Source organism: Tiliqua scincoides, chromosome 1 (genome assembly GCF_035046505.1).
Source record: "Tiliqua scincoides isolate rTilSci1 chromosome 1, rTilSci1.hap2, whole genome shotgun sequence".
Taxonomy (NCBI): domain Eukaryota; kingdom Metazoa; phylum Chordata; class Lepidosauria; order Squamata; family Scincidae; genus Tiliqua; species Tiliqua scincoides.
In genome coordinates, this window is record NC_089821.1 from 39,665,654 (window position 1) to 39,687,029 (window position 21,376).

A 21,376-nucleotide genomic window follows, 5' to 3' on the forward strand; every position below is an offset into this window, starting at 1 on the left:
TTGAGGCTGCATTGCAGCTGCTCCAGTGCTGGAAAACCATATAAGATTGGCTCCAAGGGCGCAATCCTAATCATGCCTAATGCATGATTGCCATAAAGCACATTTGCACTTCCTCAAGAGCAAGCAGCGCCAGTGCATGGAGGTATGCTGACCCACAGAGGCTGCATCAAGTCACCGTGGCGGCTTGTGAGGCCAAGCTTGGCCGACACAAGGCTTTGGGGTGGGCATGGAGGAGGTGAGAGGGAGGCATTCCAGAGTGGGGGGAGGGCAGGCAGAGGGATGTCCCAGGGCGAGTGGGGAGTGGGAGGTGGGGATGGGACCTGGCTCTTATACCAAATCCCAACCCCTGTTCCTAAGCAGCACAGAGTGGTTTCAAGCCACTCTGCTCTCCTCAGACTTGCGCCACCTCAGGAGGCGGCGCAAGTCTGAGGAGTCCCTTAGGGACTGCAGTGGCTTACCCGGGGCTAAGGGGAAGAATTTCCCTTTACCTCTGGTTGAGCCACTTTTGCACCCTGTCTCACGCTGGATACAGTGCAAGCATCCTGGCTTGCCTGTACCAGCGCAAGATAGGATTCCACTGTAACAGTCCATTCCTATCATGTCCAATCCTATCCAACAGTCCAATCCTATCCAATCCTATCATGGGCTTATAGTGGTGGATCTCATGATCTACCAGCACAAGTGCCAGGCAGACGCTGTGAAAGCCACACTGCTATCACGTGCACTCCTCCACAAATAGCTGGAGGCTCTGCACATGTGACATCAGTTTGTGGATACCCCACCAGAGCAAGTAGGGCGAGGTGGTTCAGGGGAGGATCAAGGGCAGTTTGGGGCAGTGAGAGGGGGTGGGCTGGGCTGGGCAGGAGCAACTCAGGGGCAATAGGGGAAGGATGTCGGCAGCAGTTGCACAAGCCAAATTCCTATCTTCTTTTCCCTACCTCAAACTTATATCAGCTAAATAACTGACATAGGTTCAAGGAGACCCACTCAAGGCCAGTCAGTGTACATAGAAGTTAAGTAAAAACTTCTGTTAATTATTTTTTCCTGGGCCATCTGGTTGCCTCCCTCCAGTAGCAGTGGCGCTGTAGACTATGGGCTGGCAGGGGATAAGATTGGGCCCTAAGTTTTCTTTAATAATTCTGATTTTAAGTCTACTGTCTGTTCTAGCTCACCCTCCAACACGTACAGTTCTCAGAGTGATGGCTGTAAATAGGACTTAATAGAATGCCTTGCCCTTTCCCCAGCCAGCCCCTGGATGAATAGTGCTGAGTGCATCATTTAGAGGCAGGCCCAGCTGTTCTGTTCGTTCCTGGTGCCATAAACACAAACTACTTCATGCCCCATGCATTTTATTTTTCAACCATTTGTTATGTTTGTACTATCTGTCACCTACTTGAGATAAAACCAACTTAAAAAAAAAAAAAGGACTGAAAGGAGATTCAGAAGCAGAACTGCAGACAGCTCTTGAGTCTCCTTCCATTCCTTAAGCGACCGTTGTTGAGTGTTTGAATCCAAGGATCTTATCAGTTGTCATCACAATTAATTTTTAGTTAGGTTCAGTTAGTTCTAAAACAGTCAGTTCAGAGCAGTGGGAGGCCCTGGTGACTCACACAAGGACTTATTTTAAAATCGGCCAATTTTAAAGAATTCCTGTATCGAGAGTTTTATAGTCAGACTTTTATTTCTCCCATCCCCACTCTCTTTTCCTCTTTCTCTCACAAAGGCCTACCTGGCAAGTACAGGACAAAGCCGATGCTAACAACGTGGCATATACAAGTGACAAGCTGAGTTTTCACACCGATTATCCTGTGATGCAGTTTCCGCCTGGGGTAAGACAAGGCAAAGGTCGTGGGAGACGGAATAGGGTGGTGGAGTGGGGCATTGTTCTTATAAAATTTCAGCTCAAGCAACACATAATGAACATGATAGATCAGGCACACACAACAATGAATAACATCAGTCCTGAAGTGTGTATTGTCTATAAGATATATAAATATATATAAAACATATGTCCCTGCCCCACAGTGCCCCACAATTGGAAAAAAAAAACAATTACAGAAGAGACACCAGCAGTGGCCACTGGAAAAGATGCCATGCTGGGATGAAGAAGGGCAGTTCTCTCCCACTTCTTAATATAAGAGGACACCAATTTATTTAAATTTATACCTATCTGTATCCTGTAAGCTCAGACTGGACTCAATTATTTCCAGATGTTTTCCCTTTCCTGCCAGTTCCCAAGATATACTACACATCATTACCTCAGTCTTCCTGCATTTAGTTTCAGTCAACTCATGTGTATTCAGACACTTTCCTGCCCCTCGTCAGCATTAGATTCAGACAGTCCACAAGAATCACAGGACCTTTGTATTAAACAAATCAAGATACAGCTTAATACTATCAGGGTACTGGCAAGATGCCATTCTGTGGCATTCCACAGAAAAGAGTCCAAAGACATGAAGTGCTGTCACTCAACTCCCTATCCTGGAACTTTCCTGCTAGGAAAGAGTGGGATATCTTGAGAGTAAGATTTCACTTACTTACCAGACCGCACACCAACGTTACCACCAGCACATAAGCAAAGATCTAACAAATGTAATTGTCCCCATTGACTTCCAAGCAGTGCAGACTGAACAGGGTGTGAACACACCTTCTGGTGGCGGTACTGATGGAGTTCACTTCAACTAGTTCAGCCATGTACTAAATCAAACTCAATTCAGCACTTTCTGTGTCTGTGGTCAATGTGCAGTGGGTGCAGGAAAGCCCTCAAATGTAATCCTGCAGACTTGTTCACAGGAGAGCATTTGTTGAGAAACAAGGATGTTTCCATGGAGAACATGAAAATGCATTTTTGTTCAGTCAGTTGTTAACCTACTGAACTTATGGGATTCTGACACCATGACAAAATCCTTGCCATTCTGCCTCCATTTGCAAAGACAGCAGATTAATGTAGGAGCACGTATGCTGTTGGAAACTTTTGCTCAAGGCCTTTAGACAAGTTGTAACAATAGTGCTATTAATGAATTGAGCAGGCCAGCATCATGTGCTGCTAAACACTTGCCAGATTTTTCATGCTAATGTGTTACCTTGAAAATTCATTTAGATGCTGTGAAAGTGAGTATGTCATGAGAATGGAGGGCGAGAACTCAAATGGAAAGCAAATGCAACTTAGCTCGAAATCTCCTTATTGCCAGGAATTGCACACTGCCATATGATGTTGTTCGCCGCCTTCTCAGTTCTAGAGTACTTGTAGGAAATGAAAATAGTTTCTAAAAGTATTTTGGGAGCAATCTGCCATCTCCATGCTCTCCCAACACACTTGTGTTTATCCGCTTAGTCATACAACACCTTTTGAAATTTTGCCAAGTCAGTTTGTAAAGCATAACAAATGATGACTCCCAAAAAATTTTCACACTCCCCCACTTTTCCAAACCATAGAGTTTCAGCAACAGGATTCACTTCCTTGCAAGGAGGGACTGATGGAGATTTACTGTGGTTTTATAATATTGATGTATTTGCAGATATACAAGTTAAGCAGGTTGGGGTGAAGGGAAGCACTCAGACAGAGACTGCAACTTTTATAACAGCATCAGTACCTCCAAAACCAGACAGCATGCTCTTGGAGTTCCCCTTTGTTTGCTGTCTGGGTGAAAAATTGAAATTTGCTCCTCCTTTGCTGGCTATGTTCCATAGTACCAAACTCTGTCCCTCTTGTCCTCTCTTATTTCACTCCAGAACTACTATATTTCAGGCAGCCCAGGCTGTGTGGTAGAATGTCTTGCAGATGACTGGCAACATCGTCTGGGTCCAAAATTGGGCTGCTACTGAAATGTAGCAATGCAAATCTTCTCTGGAGCTCCCTTTTCCCTGCTTGTATGGATGCAACAGCAGTAGGAGGAAGGGCTTGTGGTAGTAAAGCCTCCAGTAAGATGGTTTCCATTGTCTCTGGATGTTGCCATGGTATGGATAGTGAATGCCAGGAACCATTGGAAATGAAGTTCCCACGTGGATTTTAAAAAAGTGGGAAAAAATAGATTTAATGACTCACTTCCAGGTTTCTTTCCCCTCCATTGCTCCTAATGGAATAAAGTTGTGCCTCAACATCTGCAGGGGTTTGATTCTGAGACTCCCTGCTGATACCATAAAAACAGTTTTAAAAAATTAAGAAGTGCGTTGCTTTACAATTGTGGTTTAAAAACAGTTTTCCTTGCTGTTGTAGAGAGGCAGTCTGCAATTAGAAATGCAAAGGACCCCCTGCCTTTACCTGGTTCAGCTGAAGAATGGAATGATTGCTTGCATGACTGTCTCTACAACAGTAAGCAAAGCAGTTTTTTAAAACTGTGATTTTAAAGGGATGGATTTTTTCCCCCCATCTCTAGGGATCATCGCACTCCTTCTCACATGCAGTGGCCATTTGTATTGAGTCAAATCCTTGTATAAAAACATCAGTGTATAACAAGGTTGGACCTATACTTTTATTTTTTATATAGCCAGGCTTTGATCACCCCTGCTTTCCAGAGAAAAGGGAATAGGCAGAGATTGGAGAGGATTAGGGAGGAGAGAGATAGATGCATAGGCAAGGCTTGCAGGTGAGAAAAAGGTGAGCACACTTTCAGTTTAAACCACAGTTTGCAACCCACTTGCTTTGGAATAGTCCCGACTCCAGTACTTCTCACTGAATAAAATAGACTGTGAATGCAAATTTACACTCTGCTGTTGAACAGTATCAGTTGGAAACATGCCCTGTGATTCAAAGGGAATTGCTTCTGTTCAAGCATGCCTAATATCTCAGTTCCAATTGCAACTTTCCAAAACAAATTTCCACTTGATATAGCCTTCACATTTTTCTGAATCAACTCCCTGAACCAAGTGACACAGCTAGATCATGGCAATCGGCCAGCAGTTCCTTTCATTATCCACATAAGCTAACTGTTAATTCCATATCAGTAATAGTCTTTTCTGCCAGAAAGTACTTGGAGAGGCAAATAACAGTGCATTTTCTCAGACAAACAGCAAAGGTTAGGCCAGTTGGGGGCTGCTGCTTGGCCCTGCACCCCTCCCACATGACCCTGGCCTGGTGCTAGATCCCTCCCTCCATTTTAAAAGGTTTCTCAGTTTTGTGTTATCACCAAGGTCTGCCTCAGAAATTCCAGGATTGGAGCTGCAGTTCTAGCAAATGTAATTATGGATGGTTTGGGCCTGATTCTCTCCATTTTTATTCAAGCACTGGTATAGCAGTGGTACACAAAGAGGTGTACAGCAGTGCCAGGTCAGGCTTTTAATTTTTTATTATTCTCTATTGATTGCACTATCTAGCTGTCAGGGAAAGGAAGGAAAGACCAAGGGAAAGCTGACTGACCAAGGGGAGTAGAGCCTAGTGGTTAGCTCACATGCACCACTTCTGTTTACTGGACCAGCATCTGAACAAGGAAAAACATTAGCAGTTTGTATCCATTGCCACCATCCCAGGCTACAAAGACCAGATAGAGGGAGGCCGTCTGGGGGAAGAAAAACCTCTCATGAGATCACTGAACCCTGGGTTTTTTTAATTATTAGAAATCCATCCCACAGTAGTAACTGGAGGGTGAAGAGGCACCATAATCCTCTGAACTACCTGTGAATGTGGACCAAGAAGATCAAGGGTCTTACTTTATTCAAAGTCACTGGGATGCACAGTTTGCTTTGATGATGTCTTCAGGTTACCTGATTGGAGGAGTGGGATGCACCTGGTCTTGCCTTCCCACTTCTTTCACCTAGATGGGCAGGTGTGGCTGCCCAAGCACTAAACACATGCCAGTCCTGGAGAGGGATAAGCATTCCAGTCAGCAACAGATGCCAAATTCACAAACCATGTGTTCGCAGTGGTGTCACTAGGATTTGTGTCACCCGCTGCGGGAGGCCTGCGTGTCACCCCATGCAGTGGGTGGGGCAGCGCCCCAGGTGGTGGGCATGGTGATGTACCATCGCACCCCCCCCACTGGTTTTTTGGCTGTACCTTTTGTTATAACACAGATATTTCAATGTGGTTTGTTTCATTGCATTCTGCATGAAAGTACGCATTGTTTGATATATAACATGATGGCCTTATTCCTCCAAATTCTCATTTTAGTGATTTTGAAAACTTGTAGAGTCCCATACATACACACACACACACACACACACACACACACACACACACACACACCCCTGTGTCAACTTACTAACACCTTTTTGCAGCAGTTCTCAAACTTTTAGCACTGGGACCCACTTTTTGGAATGACAATCTGTCCAGGACCCATTGGAAGTGATGTCATAGCCAGAAGTGATATCATCAAGCAAATTAAAATAAATAATTATAAATAATTAAATTAAAATAAAAGAAATTAAATAAGGGGGAGCCAGTCCTGTTCCACAGTGTGAATCTACTCTGAAGTAAGTTCTTTTGTGGTCAATGGAGTGAAAGTGTGGGTAGGATTGCAGCATGTGAGCCCAATCCCATGCATATCTACTCTGAAGTAAGTCCCATAGTGGTCAATAGGGCTTACTCTATAGTCTGCCTACAATAACAACCCCCCAAAAAGAATCAGTGAGATTTCCAGCCCTCCCCAGTGCCCAGTTTAAAGTTCTTCTATTTCAGGCATTTCCATATAAAGATCCACCTGGCTTTGCAAGTGCAAAATAGAAAACTTTCCCCTTACCAGCTCAAACCTCTTTTTTTTGTCCTTGGGGGGGAGGGGGGGAGGCTGCCTTCTGGAGCATTTGTTGCACTCCAGCTCCATTGCATCCAGACCCTTTTGGTGGCCTCACATTCCCCTTTGCCTGGGCTGACCTAGAGGCAAGGCACGTCTGTCTACTTGTGAGAAAATGCGACCACGTGGCTGAGTTTGCTTTCCATCTAGCTCAATAGACTGCAGCTGGGAGGGAATGAGGGAGGGAGGCAAGGACCTCCTTCTCAGGTGTTTTGGGGCTGTATTCATTGGATCAGGACCATTCTGACTTCCTTGGAGTCCTCTCTGCCTGCCCTTTCCAATGGACCGAGGCAAGTTTGCCTACTTGGGAGTAAATGCATCCACGTGTCTGTTTTGGGCTCAGACTCGCAGCTGGGAGGGGGGAGCTTCTCAGATGTTTTTGGGGGGCTGCATTCATTGCATTGGGACCATTCTGGTGTCATTGGATTCCTTTCAGCCTGCCCTTTCCGGTGGACTATGGGAAGTTTGCCTACTCATGGGTAAACACATGATACGGTTCACTTTCCATAGGGCTCCATGCATTTTTTTCCCTTCTGGTTTTTTGGCCATAACTTTTGAAGGAAAGGATCCATTTCAATTCTGTTTTTTGCACTGCACTCCGCTGGCCATTCCACATCCAACGGTGTATGGCATGATGTGGTAGCTCCTGAAACCGTGAAGTTAGTGCATCCTCCCCCCAGGATGCGCCACCATCCCGGCGCGTCAACCAGTGCAGCCTGTACCCCCTAGCGATGCTGGTGTGTGTTTGGGAATAATGGAGATTTGAAACAAAGGATAAAAGCTGCTTGCAAGATGATGCTACTTCAGTTTTAGCTGCTGGACTTACCAAGGGTTTCAAGGAGGTTAAAAGTGTCCAAAGCACAGAAAAGTAGAGAAAAAACAGGGCATTCATCATACTAGCCCATATCATCTCAATCGCTTTAAATTGATTTACAATAGGTAAAAGCAGAAGGGCATATTAAACGCGCACACACACAGTTTGGGATAAAATATAAAACTATAGTGGGTAACAACAAGCTGATAGTTATGAACGATGATGCATCTAGCCAGTTCCTGTTATAATTTGGCATTAGTGTGTTTCAGGTTCAGTTACTGCACTGTATTAAACAGACTCCCACTGGAGGGGAGAGTGAAGTTGTCGATGGATTTCATGTAGCAAACAAGCTTAAGAAGCAAAATCCTGAAGCCTTCCAAATCCTGACCTCCACCGCTGTGGACTTCACAGACATTGGGGTTGATTACTGTGATTTCTCCATGCAGGCCAAACAAAGAATCATAGAGTGAGTAATACAGAAGGATCTGACTGTACTAATAGGTGCTTACCTTGTGCTGATGACATTGTCTAGTAGTTGTTTCACTCTGAATTACAGGCAGCAATAAACTTTGGAAAATACTTAAAATATGGTAGGTCTACACCTGCCACCTGGTGGACAACAAAATCCAATTTTTAAGAAACACGTTGCCATTTTGTTATAGTACATGTCATGTTTTTCTTTTCTGAAGTTAGGTATAAAGGTTATCTCTTTGTCCTAGCTCTCAGTGTATGCCTTAGCACAGCACTGCTCTGTCAGAATTTTCTTGTACCACAGCGGCTGCAAGGCTCTTGCTTCAAGACAACACAACTTATGTTCTCTCTTTCTCAACAGTGTAGATGACAAGGGCCAGGTGGTTCGTATCAACTTTAATAATGCAACCAGAGACACTGTGTTTGATGTATCAACTGAAAAAGTAAAGCCATTTTATGCTGCTCTCAAGGACTATGTGAATCTGTTAAACAGCACAGATAATAAGTACACCTACAAGATGAAACCAGGTAACTGCTTCATTAGTCAAATCGTTTTCATTAGTAAAAGCAACAGTTTATCATGGTCCACTTATTGTCACAATTGTCTCTAAATTCCCTCGTTTTTAAAAGGGAATTCCTCTGCTCTTCAGCATAAAACTTATTTTTATGGAGATGCATCATTTTGAGTGAGTTTGTTTAAATTTGATTCTCTCTTCATATTTGGCAGACATGTGTTTCTTAAATGTGGCACGGGTCATTTTAAAGTGTTGGTTTAGGGTAGGCCAGCCTAAGATGTCCAATGTACATTCCAGTATGTTTAATTTACATGGTTAGTGTAGCTCACCAGCCATAGTATCTCCCTCCCCCATTAACAATATGCTTCCTGACTCTCAGCCCAATCCTATGCATGTCTACTCAGAAGTGAATCCCATTGAGCTCAGTGGGGCTGACTCCCAGAAAAGCAGGCATGGGATTGCAGCCTTTGCTGTTTGGCTCGGTTCCTGGCTAGAATTGCCAAAAACAAGACGTACCAAGTACTTTCAGCCCAGTCCTAAGAGGACCTGAACTAGTGTTCAGGCAGCATAAGGTCCTGCTAGCACAAAGCGCAACATGCCATTCAATGCTGCCATGGCAAATGCCGGGTCTGCACACCAGTGGATAAGGAAGGAGCTCCAGCATCAGTAAGTCAGCATGGGGGTGGGTGGAAGGGAGATGGGGGTGGGTTAGACAGAATCCAGTAGCAACTGTGGGACTTGCCAGACATCTTTTTCCCCTCACTGACACTTGGTTTGATTGGGATTCACCATGTCTTCCTTCAGTCTGGATTTTGTAATTTGAGTCAGGACTTGATGATTAAATTTCATCTCCCCATCTGTCATGATGAATCACAGCATTCAAATGACTCATCATCACATCAAAAAAAAACCAAAACGATCTTGTTGGCTTTTAATCAACTCATAATATTGTGTCAATGAGCTTTCTCAGTTCATCACATTTTGAATAACTTTACATGTATTTACTACTAATTTGCATTCTGAAATACACTCTTCACCATCTTTGTAGGTGATATTGCGGTATTTGATAACTGGCGCTTGCTTCATGGTCGACAGAGTTACGAGACGGGAGCAGAAATATCCCGCTTTCTTGAAGGAGCCTATGCAGACTGGGATGTGGTCATGTCAAGGCTCCGAATCCTACAGAAGAATGTTCTGAATCGAAAATAACCTCTGAAGGTCGGAGTCTTGGAGACATGCAGCATCTGCAGAGGTGGAAGAACCAGCTCAGATGTTCTGTCCTTGGAGGCTAATGAATCCACTGTGTTTCCACACTGTCCTCAGGGAGTTCTTGACTGGTATAATTCCAGCTATCCTATTGAAACTCTGGTTGATCTTTAGAACAGACTTAACCCAGATGTTCATGATAATTACTAGATACCCTTTCGTGCTGATTAGAATCTATGCAGCTCCTTCATTTTATGGAGAATTTTCAATAACGAAGCAGCGCAGACAACTGCTAGTGCAGAAGTGTTAGAAAGCAAAACCAACCTAGAGCACAGTAAGGGTGGCAGAGAAATAATAGGTGTAGATCAGAAGTGGCAACTTATTAAAAGAGTGATTTTGTCATGTCTGCCTCCTTTGTCTGCCATCTCACCTTTTTTCATTTATATTCATCCTGCCCTGGCTTGTGGGTGGTCATAGATGAGGATTTCAGAGATAAGATGCAAAACACCTTGTCTCCTCAGCTAAATATATGAACTCCCTTTGGAAATTAGAGGAGGGTTCCAAGACAACTCCATCAATACTCAGTGCAGTGGAGCAGAAATCCATATTGAATTGAAGCATAATGTTTGTGTCTTTTGGCAAAATCGCAGAATTCCTGTATAGTTCTTTTCTTTTTACAGATCTTTGTTTTCCATTTCTCTGTGTAGCAATCTGAAAACAAGGTAGCATGTTTCTTATAAAGGTTTTATCTGGGTTCTTTATTTAAATGGGAGGACAAATTTTGCAAACAACAAAGTGAAGGCTTTTCAAAATGTTGGCAAAATGTCCATATATATCATCTAAGCTTGGTTGTGCAATTCGTGTTGGATTGCATTTACAAAGTATGCCCTGTAAATAACTTCCCTCCCAAATCCTTGATAAGTTTCTAGTCTGTTCCTCAGTGCAAAACGATCTCACCATGTTCACCCTAACAACTTTTCAGTCTCAAAACTTGTACTTGAACACATTTATTTCAATGTAACTTGCTTCCAAGAAAGCACGCTCAGGTGTATAGCTACTATGATCCTAAGAAAGCTTCTTGAAATGAGTACCACTGAAGCCTACTTTTACACATACAATTAACACATGCTCCGGATCAACAAGTGCCATCAGTGCACTGGTACTTTAATACCTTGTTCCACCATTAGTTTCAAAAATAAAATCCTCCTAACCAGTGTTAGGAGGTTATTATTCCTTCAGAAGAACTACATTTTTTATCCTGAAAGAATGTAAAGAAGGTGAAGTTGAATCCCTTCGGCTTGGATTTGTGATGAAAATCTCCTTGAAAACAAGAACTGCAATCCAAAGATAACAGCCATGTTCACTCAAAATGAAAACGGCAGTCAGCTGGTGCTACCCACCAAGTGCTGTTGCTTCCTTTGTTAACTTCCATACTGCTGAGCAAGCCTAAATTAAATGCATGGAGTGTATCAAGCAGCAGTGAAAGACACCAATCTAGTTCGCATCTGCTAGCAAGAACCCTTCTTAAAAGAGTGATCTTCAAGACTGTACTAAATCTGCATCCTGGCACTTTCCTTTCAAGCCTAGGTCAAGCTGAAGCTTCTTTTAAAGCATGTACTTGAATCTGGATTTCAGAATACGGGTTATTTTCTAAGAAATCATAACTAATGGCTTTTTGTTCCACTCTTGAATTTTGGCATCTTTTGGTATCATTCAGTACCAGCTGTGATGTGACATGACACAAATGCTGGCTTTGAATGGCTAGTTCCTTATAATGCTACCTTATTTTTTTATCCAGCAAATCTAATGTTAGAGAGGATTTGTATTAGAAACAAAAACTGAATGGCATTGTGCATTTAATTGTAAGTCAGCTTTCCTCTAATATTTACTATATTAAAATGGTGCTTTTACAGCAACATCAAAACAAAATCCTTATGTATGAATCAGTTGCTTTGTTTAGGGGGAAAAAATTATCATTGCTTTTAATTTCAGAGCTTTCTGAGAAATGCTCTATTCATGTGTTAAGAAGTTAATAAAATCTAGTTTTGGAACCAGTTAGCCTTTTGGATTCTTGCCTTTTCTTTTTTTTTTTTTAAAAAAAAATTCTTTTAAAAAATTCTTTTTTTTTTTTTAAACTATAGCAGTGTCTTATGCAGATGCTGGAATAAAGATAACGGTTGAGAAAAAATTCTTTGGAAGTAACTGTCAAAAGGTTTAGCTAAACTTGTGGATATGTTTGGTTGAGATAAGATTTTTATTCATTCTGAAGAGAAAGCCATAAGGCTACATGAAGGGAAGTTCTGGCATAGCTATACTGTAAGACGATTGCTTTTGGCAGTATCTGTTACAACATTCATCCATCCAATGGCTCCTTCAAAGAGGACCTTGATAATGCTAGTGCAGCATGGAATGCTACTCTCCTTGGCAACTCAAATATAGCAAAATATTTCTCCATAGCATATTGCCAGGGATCTCCATTTGTCACTGTATTCTGGGTTAAATCTAAACCTTTTGTACTTTGCTCCTTAGAGAAGCTACCCCTGGAACTTTGGAAGAAAGAAATGGTAGCGCAGTGGTGGAGCATATACTCTGCATGCCAAAAAAAGTTCCACATACAATCCCTGCGTCTCCACATAGGGCTGGCAGAGAACCCTGTCCAAAAACCCAGCATATGCAACCCAGCTACATGGACCCATGCTCTGACTCCTATGTTCAGCCTTCACTAAAGGATAAGAGCAACAGCGTAGGTTTATACAGAAATTATTCCAAGTACTGCCAAATAGAAATGAAATATACAATTAGTTCTGTTTGTCCAAGGTGACTTTGGACTTGTTCTTCTTGAACAGAAACTCATCAAACTTTTAAAATTTATTTATATTTTTCCTTCATGCTCTGATAGAACTCAAGATGATGCATGTAGGGTTCTCTGGCAATCCCCCATCAAGGCACTGACTAGACCTGCTAAGCATCAGCAGGATTCCTCCAGCTGGTGCCTTCAGATCATGCCCTAGTACTTTTGAAACTTGGCTAGCTGACTTGCTTGCACTCTCCCTCTATGTGTCCAAAATAAGATTTATGAATTTGCCAAATCCATTTTGAAAGCTATCTAATTGGGTAGTCATCCCCATATTTGGTGAAAGTTAATTCTACAAATAGATTGTGCATGGCGTGAAAACCTATTTCTGTTTTTCGTTCCTGAACTTACTACTAATCAAGTTAATTGGGTGGTTCTGAGCTCTAGTTTTAAGAGACAGAGGAGGCAAAAAAAAAAATTGATCTACTGTCTCCATGCCATTTATAGCATTATCAATGTCAGTTGGGTTTCCCCATAGCCATTTCCTTTCACCAAACTAAATCCCAATTTTTTTAGCCTTGTTGCAAGGAATGTGGTTGGCCACTGAATGACAAATACCAATAGATACCATGATCAGTTTAGTTATACTTTTCTGTACCGTTTTCTATGACACCCTTTTTTGAGATGCATCATTTCTGAGATTCAGTCAAAAGGACTGCAGCATGTAAGCTAAGGAGGCCTAGGAGGGATGCTGGGGGTCAAGAAACCAAGAAGAGGGAAGTGCTTAGCCAAAGTCAATTGGGACAGTATTGGTGGGGAGGCAGGTTATGAAATGAGGAAATCAGGCTAACATGAGAGGGGAGGGGTGTTGGGGTGGAGGATCTTTTATAATCCATGGTGGTTTTTATGTAATATGCCTATTTATGACTCATTTGTATAATTTTTACCCACCTGCAACTTTTCAGGCTCAGACTGATCTGCAATTTTCAAAAAGACAATTGCAGCACTTTTCTTTGCCTAGAAAGACCACAGTAGCACATTGTCCTCAAACCAGGGGGGTTTCTCCCTGAAGTACTTGGCATGGGCCCCGTGAGTGTCCTCTGCCAGTATCCGGCCACTGCTTGTACAAATAATCACAACCTAGAGGAAATGCAATTTAGTGTGATAATGAAAAGACAGGCTATGCAAACCCAGAAACATACTGGCTCGTCTGAGGTTGTAGATCCTGTTGGCTACAAAAAGAAGTGACACTTTGTTCTCTTCTGTGCCTGCTGACAGTTAAAGGCAGGCTAATTGGAATATCACAATGCTGTGAACGGAAGAGTAACTTCATTAAGTATCTAACTGGTCAGCTTGTCTGGCATTCTTTGTCCATGTGGAAGTACCAAGTTGATTTCAGGATAGCTGTGAAAGTGGGCTTTAGGAGATGGATGAATGCAGAACCTGCCCATTTCATTCTGGTAACTGGAAAAGTCTTAAACCTGGAATAGTCCAAGCAGATGACATTGTTTTTTTTTTTCATATTCAGCTTTTCAAAACAAAGTAGGCCAAGCCATACATACAAGCAGTGTAGGAGCTTCTTTCTCCATGGTACAGCCCCATGCTGCTGGGGAGCATTATAGTGGTCGTAAGTGCCACGTTGGTCTGACTCATCAGGTTGATCTTTCCCACCTGCTCACCAAATCATGATATCCTCACCCCACATAGTCATGATATTCATATACCTTCCCCAGTAGTGTGAGATTGTACACAGAGTGGCTGTGTGAGTGAGAAGAGGATCTCAGAGCATAGGAATTCTGTTGATCAATCACACTCCTGAGTTACAAATGCTTGAGGAATTCATTTCTAACTTTTGTTTATAACTAGTGGCAACTATGGTACTCACCCAGTTCTTTGCCGTTTGGCCATTTAGAGACAAATACACATATATTTATAAAAAATCAACTTCTGCCTTTATGAGCTCTGTGGGCAAAATCTGAAGTGGCACATACAAATGAATGCTATGAAGCTGCTAAGTAAATGAAATGCCCCAAACAAATGATTGGGGGAAACACAGCAAACCAGTTTTGTTTCCCAAACTGTGGGTCAGAACCCATCAGCCAATTTTTGTTAGGTCACGAAAAGTTTTTGAAACATTTAAAAACAAACAAATTTGCAAGCACCCTTGCCCAGTTTGAAGAAGAAAATTGTTAACTGTGATATGAAGTAATTTTCATACCCCCAAATTAAAATTACCCCCAAGTTACCCCCAAATTAAAATGTCAGATTTTTCAATTTTCTCTAGTAAATTTTCTCTAGCGTGCTGTAGATTTTGTATGAACCCAGTTTCAGCCTTTTGTCAGGCCTGGAAATCCCTAACTGTTCATCTTGCTCAGTTCAGTACCCTGGAATGAGTAACGGTTTGGGGGAACAGACCCTGAACTCCTTTTCTAAGGAAAGTCTAGCAAATGTCTACACACACATACTATATGTAAGGTCTCTTGAAGCCTCGGGAGCACAAGACCCCGATTATTAATTAATCAATTATTAATAAATAAAATATTTCTTTCTAGATCTTTTTTTGTCTAGTGGGTCTTAATAGATTGTCTTTTAAAAAAGTGGGTCCCAGTGCTGAAAGGTTTGGGAAGCACTGCACCAACTATATAGCACCTAGGACTAATCTTGTGTTGTCATTGGACAATCATCTTGCATTTTAGAAAGTAGTTAAGCAATGCAAGGGAAACAAAAAATGAATGTTTTGAAAGGGGAAAGGACCTAATCCTCAGGCCAACTGTTTTGCTGATATAGGTGAAGACAATTTGTTAAGTGGACGAGTTAGGCAAACCACGCTGATACTGCAACATTTAAGATAAGGTTGACTTTGAAGTAATGCCATTTACTTAAATGAAAATATTCAGAGTATGTAATGATTTCAACATGTATCTCAACATAATTCCTTAAGGAAAATATTCAGAACAACCCACATCTTATAATCTATATATGCCTCTTTTTAGGTCTCCAATATTTAATCAGAAGAACAAAACTGGGGCAGTCTGTGTTTTTTATTTTTTGTTTTTGGTCTCCATCCCTGGCTGTAAATACAAGGCAGGGTTTCCATCTAGTGGTTTAACAGGGTAAATGTACATAGTCTAAAATGAATCATTTTAGTCTACCAAAGCAGGTCTTCTGCTGGCTTGAATTATGTTCAGTTATGGTATTTTGATCCATTGTATATTGTTGCATGTTCCCCACATCTCCAAGAGGTGAGATATTCCTGGGGTAACACTCCCTGGATTTTAACTTCCTTTGGAAGAGATATTGCTTGGGGAGAGTTATGCTGTATTTGCAGTATTTATCTACAAACTGGGAGTGGGTCATGATAGTTACTTTGAGCTTTTCTGAGGTTTGGGGAGTTCCACAGAGGGGTCTGCAAACTCCCTGTATCTTCCAGAGGGCCGGCGCTGCCAGGGGTAAGGTTTAAAAAAACCTTTTTATCCCTGGCAGCGGCATGATTGCAGCAATCATGTCACTGCCTCTGCCCTCCCTTGCTAGCCCTTGCTGCAGTTCCCAAAGTCCCAAAGAGTTCGGTAACCACAGCATTAATATGAAGATAAAGGATTAGGCATCATACAGTTCCATCAAATGTGGCTTATCAGGAAGCCTTATATAATAAAGCAAAGCAATTACAATAATTGTGAAATTGTTTGCAAAGCAAATCGTAAAATTTATTTGCAAAGCAAATAAAATTTACCATTTTCTTGTAAAGGTATAGCACCATAAACATCTATTGCTCCATGTAAATCAGTGAACACCACTTTATCTTTAGTACCTTCACTCGTAACATTATTTTTCCATTTTAAGACTCTAATCTGGTGTTACTCCAGCATGCATGGGAGGTGCCTAGAAGATCTCTTTTATTCTGTTGTGATATTACAATACTGGTTGTACAGACTACCTGGCTGATGGCATACATAAAGGTTCTGGCACTATGCTAGCCTGCCATGAAGAGGAAGGAGTGCCTGCATGTTTCATGATGCATACGTACTGCATGGTTCAAACTACATCTGGTATATGTTTGACACTTTTCAAGAATTTAATGCAGTTCACCATCCCTTAAAGCAGTGGTACTCAAACTTTTCCGGCCAGTGGCTCCCTTGACCCCCGTGGCTGTTGGCCATGACTCCCCATCATGTCCCTGAGGGCTGGAAGTGACATCGTTAAACAGGAAGTGGCCAGAAATATTAACTATATTAAATATATTAAATATAATATATTATAATATATTATTGAATATTAAATATATATTAACTATATTAATATTAATTATATTAATAATATCATTAATTAAATGAAGATCTTAAAAATATATTATTAATACACAGCAATATACATGCTTTATAAATGATCAGCTGCTGATCACTGTTGGAGACAGGATGCTGGAGTAGGTAGATTTTGTCTGGTCCAGGAGGACTCATTTTTTTAAACTTTGTAAGCATACCAATAGAATTGTTTTATCAAATGAACTTTGTGAACAACCAGTCTGACCAACATTACACACACACACACACACACACACACACACACACACACACACCCTGTGGACCCCAATCCAACTAGTCATTTCTCCCATTCTCCTTGGATAGGATTGAACCCTTTATTAATTTAATGAAATTAAATTTTTCTAGCAGTTGGTGGGGAAAACCAAAATAGACCATGAAAATATATCAGAGCTGATAAGGGTTTGGTTAGGAAGCTGATTTGTCTTCTATACTAGGAGATGCACAGCTCAAGACTATGCATGTCTACTCAGAAGTAAGTCCCATTAGAGTCAATGGGGCTTACTCCCAGGAAAGTGTGGATAGGATTGGGCTGGCAATCACTTCATCAATGGCCAATAAGTATTCCCTTCAAATAGCAAGATTCATCACTTTAAAAATACAGCCTTTCCTCTTCAGTAAAACAACAGGATTAATAAATCACTTTCAAAACAGTACCCTTTTTCTGCTCCTGGCCAAGTAAAGTGTGTGCTTCTCTCTCCCCCCCCCCCTTTGCCAACTGCATGGAAGCAACTTTAAGACCCCCTGGTGACTGGTAAAATAGGAAGCGTTTTATTTGGGGAGGGGGAGGAAAGCAGAAAGGTTCTATCACTGAGGGAGGACATCCGGAGCCTCCCCTTTGAGTTTCTGGTGCCTCACAGTTTGAATAACACTGCCTTAAAGTGTGAAAGTCACAGCACCAAAGTACTATGGTGCTTCAGCTCCTTTTGCTGAGCTTTGCAGCTGAGGACAGGGCACCTGGCAATTTTTCTGCACTTCTGTTTCCTTGCTTGAAATAGAGAATTTCGAAGCTCCAAGTAATTTCTGACAGCAATTACTGCAGGCAGCATCAGTGTTGTGCACTCCCAACTTTCATTAGCACCCCAAAAATGTAAATGTGGAGGAAGATGGAGCATTTTGCTCCAGCAACAATAGCCTAAAACGTCAGTGTTGTGTTTGTTTTAATAGGCTTTGGTGATGCTCTAACATCCTTGGCTTTATGGAGATTTTCTGGATTTGGGGGCACTCTCTGGGATGGAGGTTTTTCCAGGGCAATCTCTTTCTGTCAGTACTTTCTAGCTTTGGGATGTAACAGCAAAATCTTCCCTATTCCAATCTCAGCTTACCCAGTAGAAAAAGGTGAAATGAGGAGCAGGGCTGTGGATGACATTGCTAATCACTAGCCATGCACCCATTTTGTCCTCTCTGTCTTCCCTTACGGTTCTCATAGTGAAAGTACAGAGGAGGAGAGAAGAGAGCAGAAGTATATGAGCCTGTGTCTCCCTTAGGGCGCAATCCAAAGTGCGCATTATGCTGGCCCAAGTCCCTTGAGCCGGCATAAGAGGGTCACAATTGTGCTGTAAAGCTCGTTTGCACCTCCTCGCAGGGAAGCCAAGTTGGCGCTCCGAGAAGCGCTGGCCTGCAGAGGCTGGCATAAGCCTCCGCCGCAGCTTCCCCGCAGCTGCTTGTGTTGGCACACTCGCGCCGGCACAAGCAGCAAAGGTAGGCATGGGGGGGAAGGAGGCGTTTCTGGGCAGGGGGAGGGCGGGCAATGGGTGGCCCAGGGGGCAGGCGCACAGGGAACCAGAGGCGGGGCTGGGACCCGGCAGTTATGCCAGATCCCAACTCCTGTCCCTGCAGAGAACGGAGCAGCCTTAAGCCGCTCCGCTCTCCTCGGACTTGCACCACCTCCAGAGGTGGCGCAGGTCCAAGGAGACCCATTGGGGCCAGCAGCCCTTACCCAGGGGTAAGGAGAAGAGTTTCCCCTTGCCTCTGGCTGAGCCACTGCTGCCCACAAACCTGCCTTGGATGCAGCGCAAGCCTCCTGGCTTGCCAGCTCCAGCACAGGTTTGGATTGCTCCCTTAGAATCATTCACAAAGTGCCAAACTATTCTTACACCTGAACCTGGACCAACGACTTCAGTTGCCTCTGATGTGGCGAGGACCACTGTAGTCAATGCTTTCTGTCAAAAGAGTTGGATGCTTTTCTAAGAGTCTTATGTGGCAACAGGAAAGACACAGTTATCTCAGAGATTCACCAGCTTTTCCCCTAAAACCTCTTCCACATGGAATAGTGCCATCTTGAGAATGAGACCTATAATATAAAGTGGGATGAGATCATATGGATTCCTCTCCTGCAATGGAAAGTATATAAAAGTACAATAAAAAGAAGTCCCATAAAGATTTAAAGAGCTAGGATCTCCAGTTAACTGAATACAGAGACAGACTGAACCTTATTAAATACGACTGACAATGGCATTATCAAAATCATCATAAAGGTAACTGAGGGTCCAATCCTATCCAACTTTCCAGCTCCAGTGTAGCTATGCCACTGGGGTGTGCACTGCATCCTGGTGGAAGGGCAATCATGGAGGAACATGATTCTTCTTCTGGAGGAAAAATCCATTATGGGGTACAAGCCATGATGTGTATGCGCAACCTCCTGATTTTAGAAATGGGCTATGTCAGAATGCCAGATGCAAGGGAGGGCACCAGGATGAGGTCTCTCGTTATCTGGTGTGCTCCCTGGGGCATTTGGTGGGCCGCTGTGAGATACAGGAAGCTGGACTAGATGGGCCTATGGCCTGATCCAGTGGGGCTGTTCTTATGTTCTTAACATTTTCCCCTTACCTTGGGGCTGCATTGTGGTTGCACCAGAGCTAGAACGTTAGATAGGATTGTGCCCTGAAAGTGCTCTCTCAAAAAGAAAAATGAGAGTCTGGTTTGCAATTGAGAGGCAGCTTCTTGCATGACTTTTGAAAAGACCTGAGTACACTTAGAAATGAAATCAATGCCAAGGCAAAACTAGAGGAGGTGCTGAAAATTCGTAACCAGATCTGCTTCTTTAAATTTGCTATAAAAGCAGCTGCAGGGAGAGTGGTCAGGCTTGACTCACTCCTGAAGCTGTCTGAGGTTGCAGAATGGCGGGGGGGGGGTGTGCCTGCTCTTCCTCCTCCCACTCCTCCTTGAAAAGAAAAAGGAGGAACAGCGTCTCTGACATTTTCACCTGCCATTCTCCTACCCTCCCGTTTTCCATTTCCCTCTTCCTTCTCAAAGAGGAGCAGTAGAAACATCTGCTTGTATGACACCTGGCAAAGGGTGTCAGCATTTGATGTATTGCCTCGGGTACCAAGAGGTCTCGGGCCTGCCCTGAGGGGGACACACAGGACTGGGGTTGCAGTGCTATGGGGTGATGGATTAAACTTTCTTCTTGGCACTGTTTTCCTGATGTAAATCAGTCGAGCTGCTGTTTGCGCCATTTGGGAGAACATATGCAAGCCCACAATTTTTCAATGAAGCAAATATCACCCTATCTCTTGGCCTGCCTTTTTAAGCACTCTTCTCTTCCTCCTTCCGTAACGTATCACCTTCCTAAATTTAAATCCTTGTACTGTGAAGTTTCTTTGAATTTCATTCAGATTATTTTCGCCAATGCGATATTTTATTCCCAGCCAAACTGACAACCTTTCCTTCAGAAACTGGACTGCTAGCTTCTCGGTCTACTTGAGCAACAGAAACTTCTGTGCCACCTCAACCAGATGAGACAATCACAGCAAGCACAATGGGCGCAATCCTAACCAGGTCTACTCAGAAGTAAGTCCTATTGTGTTTGGTGGGACTTACTCCCAGGAAAGCGAGACTAAGATTGCAGCCAAAATCAGATAAGCCTACTCAGTCAATCTCTTCATTGTTTTTTGTATTTTTTATTTTTCACATTTTTTTACCACCCTTCCTTCAAGGAGCTTAGGGTGTTGCGCATAGTTCCTCTCTTCCTTTTGTCCTCACAAATAACCCTGTGAGGTATGAGGCTGAGAGATAGTGACTGACCCAACGTCACCCAGGAAGCTTCACAGCTGAGCAGAAATTTGAACCTGAATCTTCCAGGTCTAAGATCAACACCACAACCACTACACCATCCTGACTCTCATCCTGGAAGCATTGCTCAGGTTTTCAGAGACTATCTTGAGTTCTTCAGGTAAAGTGGGGAGTAAGAAGATCAATACAGTAGTTACATGCAGTATACTAAATGGCATAATTCTGTTCATCCTCAGAAGAAAAAGTAACTGAGCTGGTGTACACCTTGTCTGTTCCCAGGGTTGGCACCCTGATCTCTAAAGGCACTCTAAAGGAACAGGTTTGTTCCTATGCAAAATGTTGAAGCAACTTTAATAAGCTATTCCAGCACAAAGTGATATGGAAACAGAACCTCATTATCTGATCAACCCTGTTTTATATGTTAGAAAGCTGGTGTAAATGTTGGACTTCACCTACTCTTCTGCTCAAGCATTGAAGGCTTGTTCTGATGGCACTCGTTTCTCGGAAGTGATGGATTGTTT

The 21,376-nt window shown here is 42.7% G+C and overlaps 1 protein-coding gene across 1 annotated transcript in view; it reads left to right on the top strand.

Annotated features, from left to right (window-relative positions):
• The window catches only part of BBOX1 (gamma-butyrobetaine hydroxylase 1), a 75,526-nt gene extending 65,054 nt beyond the window's left edge, over window positions 1-10,472 (top strand). Inside the window, exons 5-8 of the mRNA XM_066637483.1 lie at window positions 1,724-1,829; window positions 7,809-8,005; window positions 8,372-8,538; window positions 9,574-10,472. Coding sequence (XP_066493580.1) covers window positions 1,724-1,829; window positions 7,809-8,005; window positions 8,372-8,538; window positions 9,574-9,734 — 631 coding nt within the window. The 3' untranslated portion in view covers window positions 9,735-10,472. The remainder of the gene's footprint in view (window positions 1-1,723; window positions 1,830-7,808; window positions 8,006-8,371; window positions 8,539-9,573) is intronic.
• The last annotated feature ends 10,904 nt before the right edge of the window (window positions 10,473-21,376 follow it).